The 17,134-nt window shown below is 42.2% G+C and overlaps 1 protein-coding gene across 1 annotated transcript; it reads right to left on the minus strand.

The window, feature by feature from the left end:
- Positions 1 to 83: 83 nt before the first annotated feature.
- Positions 84 to 15,739, minus strand: pkig (protein kinase (cAMP-dependent, catalytic) inhibitor gamma). The gene is made up of 3 exons (XM_058052680.1): positions 15,421 to 15,739; positions 2,322 to 2,503; positions 84 to 702 (listed from the first exon to the last, which is right to left on the minus strand). Exons 2-3 carry the CDS (start codon positions 2,473 to 2,475, stop codon positions 623 to 625), a joined length of 234 nt encoding a protein of 77 aa, XP_057908663.1. The 5' UTR covers positions 2,476 to 2,503; positions 15,421 to 15,739; the 3' UTR covers positions 84 to 622.
- Between the last annotated feature and the right edge of the window lie 1,395 nt (positions 15,740 to 17,134).

The following is a 17,134-nucleotide window of genomic DNA, read 5'->3' on the forward strand; positions in this document are numbered from 1 at the left end:
CTGCTTGCTCTATTCCATATGCCGCGCTCAGCACAAACCTCCTAATTGACTCCTGTGGAACCATAAAAACACCAACGTTACTATAGAGTCATAAGTATTTTATTACACAAAGAAAATTGCTATCACAAAGTTATCACTGAACATTTAGCAATAAATACCAAGTCCATACATGATGGTATAATGGCGACTAGGTTTCATACTCAAAACAGGCGACACTTGATAATGAAACAGGTCGAGAGGATCACAGACACACAGAGAAAGAAAATGACAGATGGTTATGAGGTCACCCTCCATGACACAGCTCCACAATAAGAGGCTGGAAAAAAAAACAAAAAACGTTTCAACCGCTCTTTTCAGCTCAGCCTCCACATAAATCCACCGTCTCCTTGCATCCTTGGCCCATCAGGAATAAGAAGAGATTAAGAGTCCAAAGCAGAAGAGAAGCATCTCAAATGGCAGTTCTACTTCCTACCGGTTTGCCACCACAACATCTGATCCAAGTGCCGCCAGCAGGCTTCAAAACAAGCCACCAGTGAGAGATGAGAGATGGCGTCTCCATCTCCCTCCAGTCTCTACTGCTGTCTCTTTGCCTGTCTGGCCTGTCTTCGGTGTGTGGCACAGTTTAGGACGGGCCTCCGCCTCCCTGGGCGTCTTGACTGGTGGAGCCCTCGGCCTCCGGGGCTGGAGAGGCCCCGGGCTCCCCTTATGGAGGGAAACACGGATAAATAATTGGATTAATGGAATTCAGTATCACAGTTTTTTACACAACCGTGGAGTGATCTGCCAGTCAGAACTTCAGGGATTGAATAAGCTCTCAGAGTTGAGAAACTGTGAAAGGTGACATTTGGAGACCAAAATACCAGCTGTCAAAAAGTTCGTATCTTCAATGAAGGGATGGTCATCCAGCATCATCATCTCCGTGATGAAATCACAGATTGCTTTCGCCCCTTGAGTCATCTCTAACAAACTTTTGTGCACTTTTCAAATGACACAAGGTTACAAGGTTTGCCTTCTTTAGCTACACGATTATTTCTCACAAGACAACATAATCCCGTGTGAAAATCGTGAAATTCTTGTTATTCATTCATTCACAGGGAGAAAACCCACGCATGTACGGGGAGAACATGCAAACTCCACACAAAGATGGCCGAGGGTGGGGAAAGACAAAATAAGAAACCAAAAAGTTACCACTTCCACACAAAATAGGAGGAAAACTCATTAATTCATTCATTTTCTACGGCTTATCCTCACGAGGGTCGCGGGGGTGTTGGAGCCTATCGGGGTACACCCTGGACTGGTCGCCAGCCAATCACAGGGCACATATAGACAAACAACCATTCACACTCACATTCATACCTATGGACAATTTGGAGTCACCAATTAACCTAGCATGTTTTTGGAATGTGGGAGGAAACCGGAGTACCCGGAGAAAACATGCAAACTCCACACAGAGAGATGGCCGAGGGTGGAATTGAACCCTGGTCTCCTAGCTGTGAGGTCTGCACACTAACCACTCGCCCACCGCGCCTTGAAATTCTCGTTGTAATATTCATTCATTTTCTACCGCTTTTCCTCACGAGGGTCACGGGGGTGCTGGAGCCTATCCCAGCTGTCTTCGGGCGAGAGGCGGGGTACACCCTGGACTTGTGGCCAGCCAATCACAGGGCACATATAGACAAACAACCATTCACACTCACATTCATACCTATGGACAATTTGGAGTGGCCAATTAACCTAGCATGTTTTTGGAATGTGGGAGGAAACCGGAGTACCCGGAGAAAACCCACGCATGCACGGGGAGAACGTGCAAACTCCACACAGAGACGGCCGAGGGTGGGGAAAGACAAAATAATAAACCAAAAAGTTACCACTTCCACACAAAATAGGAGGAGAACTCATTAATTCATTCATTTTCTACGGCTTATCCTCACGAGGGTCGCGGGGGTGCTGGAGCCTATACCAGCTGTCTTCGGGCGAGAGAAGCGGGGTACACCCTGGACTGGTGGCCAGCCAATCACAGGGCACATATAGACAAACAACCATTCACACTCACATTCATACCTATGGACAATTTGGAGTGGCTAATTAGCCTAGCATGTTTTTGGAATGTGGGAGGAAACCGGAGTACCCGGAGAAAACCCACGCATGCACGGGGAGAACATGCAAACTCCACACAGAGAGACGGCCGAGGGTGGAATTGAACCCTGGTCTCCTAGCTGTGAGGTCTGCACTCTAACCACTCGACCACCGTGCCTCCAAATTCTTGTTATAATAATAAAAATAAAATTCAAAAAGGGTCCCAAGAGGCGGCACCCACTGACCTGCGTCCTTCAGCTCCATCCCTGCCAAGTCTTTGGTGACTTCACTGGTGCTAGCTGCTACTTTCCCCTCGCCTGCGATGTCAGGCACGGCATTCCTGCGGCCAGTGCGATCACAGTTGATGAAATCTGAGTACGACGTCTCCACGTCCATCATCTGTCCATGACCAGTGTTCTCATTACACCTGCAACGAGAGTGGGGGGGTGGAAAGGTGAGGTCAGATGGTTTCATGTCACCTCTAGAGGTGAAGAAGCATGTGCAGGCAGGATGGAACGTTTTGTAACGTTTTGAACTTTATGATTTTATGCTTTAGAACATTCTAAGGGTTAACTCACAGTGACCAGGATGGATAGGATCAGGGAGGAGTACATCAGAAGGACATTACATGTTAGAGGCCTTGGAGATAAAGTCAGAGAGGCCAGACTGAGATGGTTGGGACATGTCCAGAGGAGAGATAGGGAATATATTGGTAGAAGGATGCTGCGTTTAGAGTTGCCAGGTAGGAGGCGTAGAGGAAGTCCAAAGAGGAGGTTTATGGATGTAGTGAAGGAGGACATGAGGGTAGTTGGTGTGAGGGAGACAGATGTAGAAGACAGGGTTGGATGGAGGAGATTGATTTGCTGGAGGGAAAAGCCAAAAGAGAAAGAAGAAGAAGAAGAAGAAGAAGAAGAAGAAGAAGACTCGGAGTGGGTGGAGCATGAACCGGAAGTGGGTGTGGTTTCACCGGAAATGGACAGAACTTAAAGCTGGGTATTATTCATTTATAACAAGTATCTGTCTCGGACAGTAAAAGAGCCTGAAACCACTCAAAGGACAAGCAGAGAAGAACCGCCAGCCATTCATTCCCAGTGTGTTTCCTCTTCTAGGTCTATATTAAAGTAGGTCAGGAACCTGCCAACCACCAACACACTATGCCGCTCTTAAAAAAAATGACCAGTTGAGAAAGATGACAGAAACCGTGTTCAAACCCTGCCACGGCCGATCCCCCTTCATGAAGCTTTCTTTCCCTGTCGCTTTGCATGATTAGATCACATTTAGACATCTAAGAGGGCAGTTATGAGACCAACCACCCAGAAATAAGTGGCAAAGCATCTCCGAGACAGTCGCCCCGTGGCTTTGGTGTCTGAAGATGTCCTCGTGGAGCAAAAGAGACGCGTGACCTCTGACAGCTTCACAGCTGGCCACCAACGGAATAAACCACGCAACAAGCCGTGACTCAACAGCTGAGCGGTGATGAATCGGTGACAAACATTAGTGTGTCTGGAAGGGAAGGAAATGGAAGGAATGAAAATGAGTTGGCAAACGCGGTTCAAAGACGCTGACCTGAGGTCAGTCTGTTCCCAGCCGCTTCAACTCGCATTCCTTTTGTAACATTAAACCATCCACACGGTTTTTCTTCTCCAGCGTCCAGTATTTGTGCATTGTGCCAAAAAGGAAGCTGCCAGGGTCACGCTCACAAAAAGGTCACATGGATGAAGGACGCATTGTTTGGGAAACTGAAATGTTTTTGCACTGGAGCTACCTGCAGGAGGCCTCGGAGTTTCAAACGCTGATGTAAGTGTGAACATCTGTGTGCGTACATCACATACATGTTTTATTAGCAGATTCTTTGTGTTAACTTTTAAGAATGTACTCGTGTTTACATTTCTCTTGCTGCTGTTTTTAGAGCAGTCTTACAGGAAATCATAAATAAACAAACTCTAAAAAAAATATGTACGACTAATTGTAAGAATGGAAATGTCTCCTCTCCGGGATGCCGTGGGCACAGAAGAGGGGGGTCGGCGGCATCTGCGGTCCAGAAGGCATCAAACGCAGCTGGAGAGGCCCAGGAGATGCGGGTAAAACTGCTTTTTCATTCAGGTTTTCAGTTAATTATGTGAGAAGACTAGAAATAAATGTATTGTGAAATAAAACATACCAGCATTTTGTTCATGTTCTGGTAAAACAAGCATATTGGTGTTGTTTGGCGTTGGTCTCACAAGAAAAACATATAGGCAGTCGTACATTTAAACTTTATCCATGTGAGCAGTATTAATTGTTTCAGCTTGTATGAACAATGCCATATCGCCATTTTTGCCTTATCTACTTGTCTTTGCCTTTTACATTAGGTCGGTCCAGCAAGAAATTATAAATACTGTATATTTAAATATGAGGCTTTGCATTTTTATTATTAATTACAGTAAACCTCGGATATATCGGACTCGGATATATCGGAAATTCGCTCACAACGGACAGATAAAAAAGAACCAAATTTTTCTGTAATGCATTTCCAATAAAAATTCATTGCATATATCGGATTTTTTATAACTGATTTCGCCTATTTCGGACAAAATCTCCAGTCCCGTTCCAATGCATTTCCATTAAATTTCCCTCGCATATATCGGATGGCCGCATCGTGGCGCTCCGATTCGCCGAATCGTGACAGGCCGCTATACGACGTCATTTACAGCGTTTGCAGCGTTGCCTGCGCGTCCAGGTACATTGGAAACATAGTCAAGGAAGTGCCTTTTTATAATGGATAAAATCCCATTTACGCATATACCGGATATAAATCCAATATATGCGTAAAACGGACATTTTCCGGTATACGCATATAATGGATTTCGCTTATATCGGACAAAACCAGTGGGAACAATTGAATCCGATATATCCGAGGTTTACTGTAGTATCAACATTTTAGCTTTTAATAGTTACATTATGTCTTTTTGCCCTATTTTTGTTTATTTCAGGGGTGGGCAAATATTTTGACTGGTGGGCCGCATTGAGTTAACAAAATATTCCAGGGGTCCAGAACATATTTAACACACACACACACACAATTTTATGATTATAATTCATTCATTCATTTTGTACCGCATTTCCTCACAAGGGCCGCGGGGGTGCTGGAGCCTATCCTAGCTGTCTTTGGGCGAGAAGCGGGTTTTTATGATTATAATTTTCTTTTTTTATTATTTGTATAATTATTTGTCTAATTTTATCTGTCAAAGTGTTGTACTATCAGCTGTTTGTTCTTGTGTCCCTTTTTTCAGCACTTTAAACATCAGACCACATCAAACTTTGTAATTTAATTTTTCAAGTTTTGTGTTTTGTTTTTTTTACTAAATAAGACATCTGACTGGGCTGCACGGCGGTCGAGTGGTTAGCGCGTAGACCTCACAGCTAGGAGACCATGGTTCAATTCCACCCTCGGCTATCTCTGTGTGGAGTTTGCATGTTCTCCCCGTGCATGCTAGGTTATGCTAGGTTAATTGGCGACTTCAAATTGTTCATAGGTATGAATGTGAGTGTGAATGGTTGTTTGTCTATATGTGCCCTGTGATTGGCTGGCCACCAGTCCAGGGTGTACCCCGCCTCTCGCCCGAAGACAGCTGGGATAGGCTCCTGCATCCCCGCGACCCTCGTGAGGATAAGCGGTAGACAATGAATGAATGAATGAAGACATCATGTTGCCATCTTTGGTAAGCCCATCATTGCATCCATCTTCATTCAGTCTCGCTTGTATCACATCATTTACACAGTTGTGTTTTCTTCTATGTCAGTTCATGATACAAATATAAAAAGAAAAGTCCATTCTAATAGACTTAAATGCAAAACAAACAAGTAGCCTCTCCTGTACCTCCGATGTTTACCTTTTCTACTTCAATGGCTCAGTTTCTGCAGTACTTATAGGAGTTCCCGTCTAATTGCACTCTTTGTGTACAAATTAGTCACCTTGTCTGCTCATGTGGATCAAATCCTACCATGAGATCATTATCAGGTTTCCATCCAAAAGTACTAATGGAGATGTCCTGTCACTTTAAGTAAGTATGTTTTTACACCACTTTCCCCCTGGCTGTCAGAGAACATCGATACAGATACATGTTGGCCAACAACGGTCAATTGCTTATATTAAATATCTCAAAGAAAAAGTAACATAAGTAGATGAAAACACAAATACACAACATTTGAAGCGATGTGAACACACCGGGGCTGGTGGAATACTGTGTAAATCAGCATAGCCACTGAAGCCATTAGAGGGAAGGCTGGCTACTATCCCAAAGGAGCATTGTATGCCTGATTTATGTGTAAGAAAGATCTGCTTATCAGGAATAATCAACACTGAGTGGCTTCTTCCTTCGAGGTACATCACTTGAGGGCCTGCTGATTGGCCAACTCAGTGTTTCAACCAGTTTTTCCTGATGGAATCCATGAATAAAAACGCCTTCACACTAACGACCCCAATACCACTCATGTACAACAATTTAGCATTCTTGCTTGTTTACAACAACCTACACAACTTCACATGTGTAAAGAGAAAGAATGAATGTTTCTTGCATTTGGAATGTCAAACCATTTAAATTAACCAATTCATACATTATAATATGGGATGTGTAGTAGTGGAAAAAAATAGATATATAATCTTGATCCATGTGCAACAACGGAGGAAGAAGAACATAAAATGCACCATAACAAAAAATATGGAGACATACAGAGAGAAAAATGTCAGTGCGGATGGTGTTATGTCACTAGCCTATTTATATACAGTGCACACACACACACACACACACACACACACACACACACACATTCAGTCGGAGTTCATTTGTGACTCTCAATTTTGCACCTTGCTCAAGAGCACCTTGACAGTCATTATCGTCTGAGCTAGGGTCCCCCAATTTGGACAATTGTAGGCATGCTCTTTTTCTCTCACCAATCAATAGGTGTGTGCTGATCGATCGGCCACCGATCGGTATTGGCTGATATCAGTGGAAAAAGAACAGTATCGATATTGGCCGATCCCCTCCGCCGCCAGCTGCAGCATCCAGAACAAGCATGTCTGCCGTGTGTGGGACTTCCTGTCTTTGTGAGAGTGATATAAGTGTAAAACATATCTCGAAATTTTTTTTTTCGTTTTGAAAAGCTATAGATTGGTGTGGCATTTGGAGCCAAACACTTGGCAGTGTGTGTTAAATTTTAGGCTTGTGATGTGATCATCCGTCAGAAAGCAGCTATAAAGCCCAGGCCCCAACCCACTGGACTTGTAAGTGTGGGCAAAATTTGGGCATGCAGACTCTATGTAGCATAGTAGCACTCTATGTAGCACTCCTAGTGCAGGAGGAACATTTGTTGTGTGCGGGCTGCCTTGGACTCCGGATGATGTGTGAGCATTTGCGGCTGCATCTGCTCTTCAGAAAGCAGCAGATGTGGCTGGAGGGACCCAGCAAAGGTGGATAAACCTGCTTTTCATTCAGGTTTTCAGTTCATAATGTGAGAAAACGAGAAATACATGCATTGTGAAATACAAAATGTGAGTTGTGGATACCAGCTTTTTGTTTATGTTCTGGTAAAACAAGCATATTGGCTTCGTATGGCTTGAAATAAGCCATGAAAATAAATGTTACAAAAATTGGTAGCTCTAGACCATTTTCATTTTGTAAAAGGTGACCCCTAATGTCGACAGTAGTACATTTACACTGTATATATGTGATCGGTTTCGGACGGTTTCACTCATGGATCATCGGGATTGGTATCAGCAGCATAAAATCTTGATAGGAAAATCCCTAGTTATCAATAAAATTGTGTGCTGACACTTAATACAAGGCCTACTTAAGCAGTTTTTTCCAATGTCAGTGCAAACAATTGACTTAATTAGTTCAATATACAAATCAACTAATACAATTAATTATTGCAGTTTAGAATAAAAACAAATGGATTAAAAAAATATAAAGAAAAAACATCTTACCATAGTAAGATATGTACCATTATAGTTGTGCATGTTGTGTCTCAAGCCATCATCAAATGTGGTCAGGGCGTGGGCTATAATGTCTGCTGCTTGGATAATAAATGAGCCGAAGTCAAACTCATGGGAGGTGTATTTCATTGTTGGGATTTTTGTTGCTCTCAATTCTTCCACTGATAAATAATTTATAAAGTCTTTCCCATTTAGTTGTAGTGTGGTGCACTTTTGCCTCCAATCCTCCTTGCTGTTATGGGATCATGACTGGGTATGAAAGGTTTGATATTATCCCCCGCTCGGGGCATCTCTGTGTGGAGTTTGTGTGTTCTGTGTTCTCCCTGTGCATGTGTGGGTTTTCCGGTTTCCTCCCACATTCCAAAAACATGCTAGGTTTATTAGCGACTGCAAATTGTCCATAGGTATGAATGTGAGTGTGAATGGTTGTTTGTCTATATGTGCCCTGTGATTGGCTGGCGACCAGTCCAGGGTGTACCCCGCCTCTCGTCCGAAGACAGCTGGGATAGGTTCACACACATACAGTACACATTAAGTGGAATAATAACACATATAGCAAAGTCTGATCGATCCATGTCAATTCCAGACTTACAATAATGTACCCAAATAAACCATGTCCACTTTCAGGTTATGATGATGTACAGATGCAGATATGTATAATTTAGATGGGTGGTGTAATGGCTCATCCCTACTAGTTAGCTAGTTACAGTCCCCAGTTACACAGAGAACCACTGGAAAAACACAATAACGTGGCAATGCATGACTGTTTTACACCAAGCTTCTCCCTCCTATGAAGTCTGCATGTTGACTGTCAGACATTGACAACACAAACCTCCTCCTGAGCTGAGAAAGTGAGATAATTGCCTGGTTCTACTGCCATCGTAAATGAGCGTACATAACTCCCCTGCATAAAGGCATAATGAACAGCTGAGGACCAGAAGGTAAGACTGCTGACCAAAGCTATTAGCATCAGCTCCTGTGGAAATGACTTGAGTGAGCTAATGCATGAGACAAAAGGCTGCTTCTTTAGAAGGCAAAAACAAAATACAAATATGGCTTGGACAGATTACTATTATGCTTTTTCCACTTTTTTGACTTGTTAATGTAGTTAGAATGTTGTATTCTCGTGTTAAACGATGCCAAAGTTTCAGATAATGAGGTTTGCGCATTTGGATGTGAGCCCTTAAAGAAGTTTGGGATGTCTCAAAATGCTCCGTTTGAAAAGGCGTGGTAAAACTGTACCTTTGTGATGTCACAGACGGCGAACTTCCTTATATATAAATTCTCTGTCCTCCACCAAGCGCTTCTTCGCTGTTTATTGACTAACAATGCCTCGAAAGGGAAAGCCACATTTGTTTACAATTTCTTAAGACTCCACCATCAAGTGTTTGTAGTTCCTGATTCGCTACCGGCAAAACAAGAGATCTCCGAGATCATCTTCAAAGAGAGCAATCCAAGTTATTGATTCTGTCAGACGCAACAATTGTTTATGTTCAGCAAAACAGTCGTTGCCAAAACAAATTAAGTAAGGTCATTTGCAGTTTCTTTGAGGGACGACATGCAGTTTATAATGTAAAAAAAATAATGTTGAATTCAATATGATCTTATGAAGAGACACCCGGCGCACCACCAATTCTGCTCCGCCATGTGCTTTGACATAATGCAGACAAACTAACAGCTTGTATGACAAGAGGTGCAGACTGTACAAATGTGTTTGTGTGTGTGTGTGTGTGTGTGTGTGTGCCTGTCAGCGTCAACTTCTGTGCCACTTTCGGTCTGTCCTCAAAAGCCACCCAACATTCACACTGAATTAGATTCAAGTTGAAGGGGACCTATTGTGCTTTTTCCGCTGTCCTATAAATGTTGTAAGAATGTTGTATTCTCGTGGTAAACGATGCCAAAGTTTCATATAATGAGATTTGTGCATTTGGAAGTGAGCCATGAAAGACGTTTGGGATGGCTGTGAACGTTTGGTTTCAGAGAGTTTTGTCTAACACTGGCCCCCTGTGACATCACAGGGAGACGGACTTCCTTATATGGGCGTGCCAGGATACAGAGCCGGTCACTTGTTAGAAACGAGTATCCGTTACGGATAATGCATTTTTGCCGGATACATGTATGATTATCTGTATTCGTGTTTAAAGAAAATTATGTATTCACTCTTCACACACACAGAGACTGCCTCTCCTGAGACGGATTCTGCAAACGGCGGTCACAGAGGAACTCTGTACTCATCCACAAATTTTGCCCAAGTACTTGCAAGTACCGATGGGTGGGACCGTGGCTTTAGCCGCTGCCTGACAGATGATCACATCGCAAGCCTCAAACTCACCACACCCTGCCAAGTGTTCGGCCCCAAATGCCACGTCAATCTAAAGCGTTTCAAAGCACCATCCCGGTGAGACATTTTTTATATATTTATATAAATATAATATAAAATAAAAATATAATAGAAAAATATTATATATAAATATAATATAAAGTATATTTTTTAATATATTTATTTTTTATACTTTATTTTTTTTATACTGTGTCACTTGCTGTGTCACGCTTTTCTCCTTTCAGGTTAATGCCCCATAAGATACACAAACACACTATATTGTGGTATTAATACAGCCATACAATATAGTTTCAAAGTGATAAACAAATAACAATAATGGGATTTTCTGGTGTGAGATTTTCTTCTACCTGGTCATTTTTTCTATTTTAATTCCACGTTAAGGTTGCCCAGTTCTATTTCTGTCCACACATTGAACAAGAGACCTTAGCGGGAAGCAGGTGGCTGTTTTGTTTATGCCCAATCCTTCTCCTACATAAATACACAAGCTGGGCTCCTTGGCCTGATTAGGGGTGAGTTATTAACATTGAAGGGCCGCTTGGCCTTCTGACTCTTCCACACGACCAAGTAACGTTGGAAAGGTGTACGGCTTCTGCAAGTTTTTTTTCGGCTAGTCCAGCTGTATACTGGCCCATGTTCACAAAACAGTCCAGTGTGAAATGTGGTTGACAGATTCAAATGCATTTGTTTGCTGGTTGTTCAGGATCAGGAACTCCAACCTCATGTGCCTGATGGTGACGTCTTGAGGAATTGTAAACAGAGAAGCCGAGTTTGGGGGAGGCCAGAGAGCTTATCTGGCTTACAGTCACACCCATATAAGGAAGTCAACTCCTCTGTGACATCACAAAGGGGCAGTTTTACCACACCTTTTGAAACCGAGTGTTTTGAGACATCCCAAGCTTCTTTCAGGGCTCACTTCCAAATAAGCAAACCTCATTATCTGAAACTTTGGCATCGTTTAACACAACAATGAAAACAAAATAAACAGCTAACATGTCCTACTCTGTACATGTCAAAATGCTAAATATTTTTTTTTCAGCAATTACTTTGGATGGAATGCCAGGGAGAAAAAAACAATTTAACACCCCAGTTTCTAAACAGCTTAAATAGACAAATGCACTGCGATGGGAATTGAGTACTGAAGTTGTATGCTAAACACTAATTATTCAACATGTTGGCACATGTTGGTTGCAGAAGACTTCATATTCCACAGAAAAATCAAGGTTGTCATCTCAGAGCATGAGTGCCCATTTAATAGAGTCATGGCAAGACTGAATGCCCTATTTCTGACTGAGTTGCTCCTAAAAATGGTCTGGAAACTCTTCAGAGGAAATGGATATCATTTTTATGCAAAGACTGGAAACTGAAGTCTTTGCACCCCAAGGGTGTTGTTGGGTTAGCACACAATTTTTTTTCCCCCAGCAGTATTTACGTATTTAAGTATGAGTAAAATAAATTGATGAAGCATTTTCCTTGGTGCAAATTTAAGAACACTCAATTATACACTCATATTACAATTAACCTTAATAACACGTAGATAAAACAAATACTAGTGCAGTATGTATGTGTATGTAGACACTAGAGCCTGACCGATATGGGATTTTTGGGGCCGACGCCAATATTGAGGGCTGAAAGAAAGCTGATGACCAATATATCGGCTAATGACCGATAAATAAGGGAAATTTAATCAGTAAGACTGTCAACATAAGGACATTTGTTTACACTTTGTTAAGATAAGATATGCCTTTATTCGTCCCTCAGTGGGGAAATTTGCATTGCACAGCAGAAAGAGTACAGAATCAGTTAAGCAGTACAAAATACACAATATAGAAAAATAAACAATATAAACAACCCAAGTATTAACAAAATCAACAGTTTTACCCAGAGTTATATACAAATACAGTATGCAGATAATATGAAACGAGATGATATATATGACCAGTCTTTACACTGAGATCTGGGAATACTTCACATAGAACTTAGTATATTACTTAGTATATTGCATTTAGAGCCTTCATATTGCACATGGAGGTTGATCAGATATTACACAGTGAATGGAGTCTGGAGTAACTATACTGAATGTAAAAACAAAGTTGCAAGCACGCATATACACACGCACACACACACACACACACACCGAACAACAGCTCTGTGCTGGACTAACAATCGTGATCAATTTGGGTTTGAGTGTCTTGCCCAAGGAGGCACAGGAGGAGCAGGCAAGTGGATCAACCTGCAAACAATGTTAGCCGACAACCTACTTTATCAGCTTAGCCGCCACCTCCCGTTTCAATTGTAGTTTACACAGGAATTTAGCCTACAGTATACGGGTTTTCTGTGCTCAAACTATGAAAATATTCAGTTTATTTACATTGAATGCTATATTGCAGAAATTCATTTAATGCAATCAGATCTGGAACCAAACCACTCTTTAAAAAAAAAAAAAAGGATGAAAAAGCATAGGCTCACATTGAGACCACATAACCAAATCATAGGTCACAGAATCTGTTGATGTCATGGTGACAGTCTTCTGTTCACCATGCCATACATGGTCCTGAAAGAGGTTTTGTTGCTGTTGAACTGGACTTCTAACTCTTATAGAGCTTCACAGCAAGACAGCGCACTACAGCACAATATCTTGAAAGAGATAGGGGGGGGGGGATCTTCATCAGTCCAGTAGTAAAATGTTGCAGAGATTGTTATTATCAATATATCTAATCTCAAGCAAATCATGCAGATGTTGTTGCAAATCTCCTTAATAATCGAAGCAATTGTAACAGCTTCTAACCCAGTTTGTCCGTGACTTATGTATCAGTCAGATCAAGGCATGGTGGTAGTCATTTTCTCTTTATGGGCAAGTCCAAAGAGCTAAAAACAGAAGCGCTTAAGTCCTCAGAGCACAGGGCAAAGAATGTGGTTGAAGGTCAATGCCTTTGAAACGATAAATCCCCCATCCGCAAAATATGCACTGTATCCATGAAGGCTATGATTACACATAGGGAGGCATTCAAAAACAAGACCCTCTGCAGTGCGTTCATGTCATGCCATTGAACACAACCTACCCCTTACTCCTTCGTGTTAAGGAGAATTGGGACACCAATTGCTTCCTTAGTTCGGAAGCAGGCGGTTTAGTGTTTGCAGTGAGAGCAGTCCGCCGAGTAAATACTTCCCCACACGAACGTTCCTTTTCCTTATGATGACAGCATTTCATTCATCTTATTATCAAAGTCAAAGTTATAATCAAAGCTGTGGCACGCAACTCGGCTTGTTTACGTTTTATCATTTATACCGGAATAAGTCATTTCTTATCATTGGAAGACTCTATACCGGTATATAAAAAATATCGTCCAAACCTAGTCTGCATGCTCCCAAATCCACACTGAGGCAGTACTCATCCTCCAAATTTTGTCCACACTTGCAAGTACAGCAGTTTGGGACCGGGGCTTTAGCCGCCGCCCCACATCGCAAGCCTCGAAAACCCAAATGCTGCAGCAATCAAAAGCTTTTTAAATCACCGCCACCCCGGTGAGACATTTTTTGTGGCATGTTTTGCAGGGTGCAAAATATATATCGCTCTCACAAAAGACAGGAAGTCCCACACACGGCAGACATGCTTGTTGTGGATGCTGCAGTGGAAGCGGAGCTGATCGGTGTTATAAAGCAAGTACTGGCCAATATCGATACCGTGATTTTTCACCAATATCGGCCAATCGGAGCAACATATATAGACATGTACAGTATTTATTAAATGTATTATTTTACACCACTATTGGTATATGCCAGCCTGTGGTGTTCTCCTATTTTTGAGAGTGTGGGCACATATAATGTATAGACACAATAACCGAGGAGCCTTATTCTACCAGATATACCTTATCTCCTGGTATCCTGTATATAACCAAAAGTCTGGAAGGCGGGCTATGCAAGTTCCTGTTCAAGGTCAACAAGGCATAAATGTCTTTAGTGACGGCAATTTTCTAGCATCACTGACTTGTGTGTCCTCACTTAATTTCCATGCTCATTTGGCTCAATGGTTTTAAAAAAGAAAATAACACATAAAAGAAATCACAAAATTCATTTTGGACATGATTGCTTACACTACATTTCAAATCTAGTTTGATTGATGCAAAATGCATAACACAATAGGGTATTTGATGTCCATATTTGGGTACTAGCAGATTCCAAATGCCATGCCCTTGGTGTAGCTGCATTATCAGTAGTACTAAATATAAATGTTTTTTTAAAAAAAAAGATGCAGCAGGTTGACTTGTGAAATAACATTTCTACTGATGTGCAACAGTTTCCCCATGCCAGCAACATATACAGAATTTCAACCAGTTTGTATTGGAACCAGTATTGATAATAAACAGTACATTTCGGTTATAACGACGGTAAAGAAGAGGATCGGATGCAGGCGAAAAGACAGTGTTTGTGCTCATAAGCATTGATACTGACACCCAGCAACACTCCAGCAAAGCGGGGGGACCCTAGTGGCTCCCCACAATCTCCCTTTAACCCCGCCATTGTAACCGTGCTGGCCTATGCAACAATGTAGCAACGAGCTCATTTTTTAATACAATCACGGTAATTCGTACAAGTCTATTGTGTGGACTGTTTAGAACAAGGACAAGAAAGAGAAAAAAAAGTGTATTTATGAGTCCAGGCGTTCATGAGCTAACTATAAGCGCAAGCTAACGTCTGGGAAGGACGCACAGGCAGCTAGCACGATGTACGTAAGACGAATGCGCAATGTGGAAAAAAAAAAACATTTAATGTCGCGATTAAAGATTAGCACCCAAGCGTGGGTGTTCTCGTATTCCCAATGAGAACGAAGGTAAGGAAGATAGATGTATTGTCTAGTTTGCGTCGCTGGCTGGAAGAATCGCCACACAGCAACCGTAACGGCGTTGGGAAGCCACAGCTTCGTGACTACACAGATTAACATTTAATTAATCATTTAAAACATCCATAAATACAATACATGTCATTTGTAGCGACAAACAACAACAAACCGGTTAAAGGGACCGTTACTAACCTTGATCCGCTCGCCTCCTCTCATCCACTTGTTACAATGGAGATTTAACACCATGGATCCCCCGGTTAAGTTTCCTGGCGATGGAACAAAAAACAAAGCTCACCGAAGCAAGGCGAACCCAAAGCGAGGTGGCTATGCTGTGGTTCTTTAAAAAAAAAAGACGTCTTCCCTTTCGGAACCGTCTACAAACAGCGATAGGTTGCGTCTTCCAACAGCTGTTGTTCCAAAATGGAGTTTGTGAGTGAGAGCCAACCAAAGTGGAGGCTCCCACTCCTCTGTGGGCTGAAGCCAACACCACACGCTAACACAAAAATCATCATTGTTGGTGGTGGTGGTGGTGGGGGGGGGACTCGCTGTGTGTGTATTTCACTGCTTTACTGTTCCACATCTTTATTTAGTGGTGCATCAAACCAGAATACACCCACCTGATGATGTTTCCCCCCCAGAGAGCCTGCAGCTTCTCTCATGTTGGTCCTGTTAAACATGTTTACAATAACAGGATGCATGAAAGACATGAAAGGGGGGGCATAATCGCTTTCACATTCCTAATATTAATATAGAAAATTAGCATTTTAGGGGTAACATAAGACGCATGTGAATGGATGCAGAGTGCATGCTTTTTTTTGGAGGGGGGGGGGGGTCCATGGTGTTACTGCTACATCATTACTTATCTCACCTGTGACCTGTCCAAACATCAACTTTAAGATGCTGCAGCAATGCCATGTTACATGTACAGCATCATCCATCATGATGATGGTAGGAACCGGTTCTGAGATTTGGTGTTGAAAACGCACCCACCAAGGGGCAAGATCACAATTGCAAACTAGCTACAAGCCTTGTGGACACAATGATAAGATCGTCTCGAATATTGTGCAAAAAGCAAAGTCAATCATGGGACTGCAACATGGAGTCGTTCTGCATTTGACTGATTTGGGCTTTATATAATAAAAAAATGAGATGCATGCTGGCTTTGAGGTTAACTTCCATTCATTTAGTGAATGGTACATGCCAGATTGACCTTTTAGGTCTTTCTGCAGATCTCAAGACAGGCCATTCTATTCTATGATCTGAGCGCTTGAGAAACACAAGCTGGAGATAAGACTTACCCCCTTGTGCTCTTGACTTTGGAAATTCCTCTCGTCTCACGTGCACTAAAACATGAGGTTTTCTGTTAAATGTCAAGAAAAGCTCAAGCAAAGAGATTACATCACCGTCTATCCATTTTCTATACCACTTATCCTCACTGCGGTCACGGCGGTATGCTTGAGCCTATCCCGGATGTCTTCGGGCAAGAGGAGGGGTACACCCTGGACTGGTCGCCAGGGCACATATAAACAAACATTCATACCTATGGACAATTTGGAGTCGCTACATATCTGTATTCATTACATTGACAAATATTTCAATATTACAAGCTCTTTTCTGGCATGTATTATAACATTCTAAAATGAGTGCAAGACTCTTAATCAGGAAAGAAACATCAGGCCACGAGTATCAAAATAGTGCATGCAGTATATTCCCATGACAGAGAAAAGAGAAGAAGCATGAAGGAGCTGTGCTCTGTGTTAATGTTTCTGTGGCAACAGGCCAAACGGAGACCAGCAGGCTCACATGCTGAGGTCATTTTAATCAAGAGAGACACATGCACATATAGCTCTGCACTGGAAAACATACAGTACATGTTCTGGTGGAAATACTATATTTCAACATCTGG

Source organism: Doryrhamphus excisus, chromosome 16 (assembly GCF_030265055.1).
Source record: "Doryrhamphus excisus isolate RoL2022-K1 chromosome 16, RoL_Dexc_1.0, whole genome shotgun sequence".
In the NCBI taxonomy this organism is placed as follows: Eukaryota; Metazoa; Chordata; class Actinopteri; order Syngnathiformes; family Syngnathidae; genus Doryrhamphus; species Doryrhamphus excisus.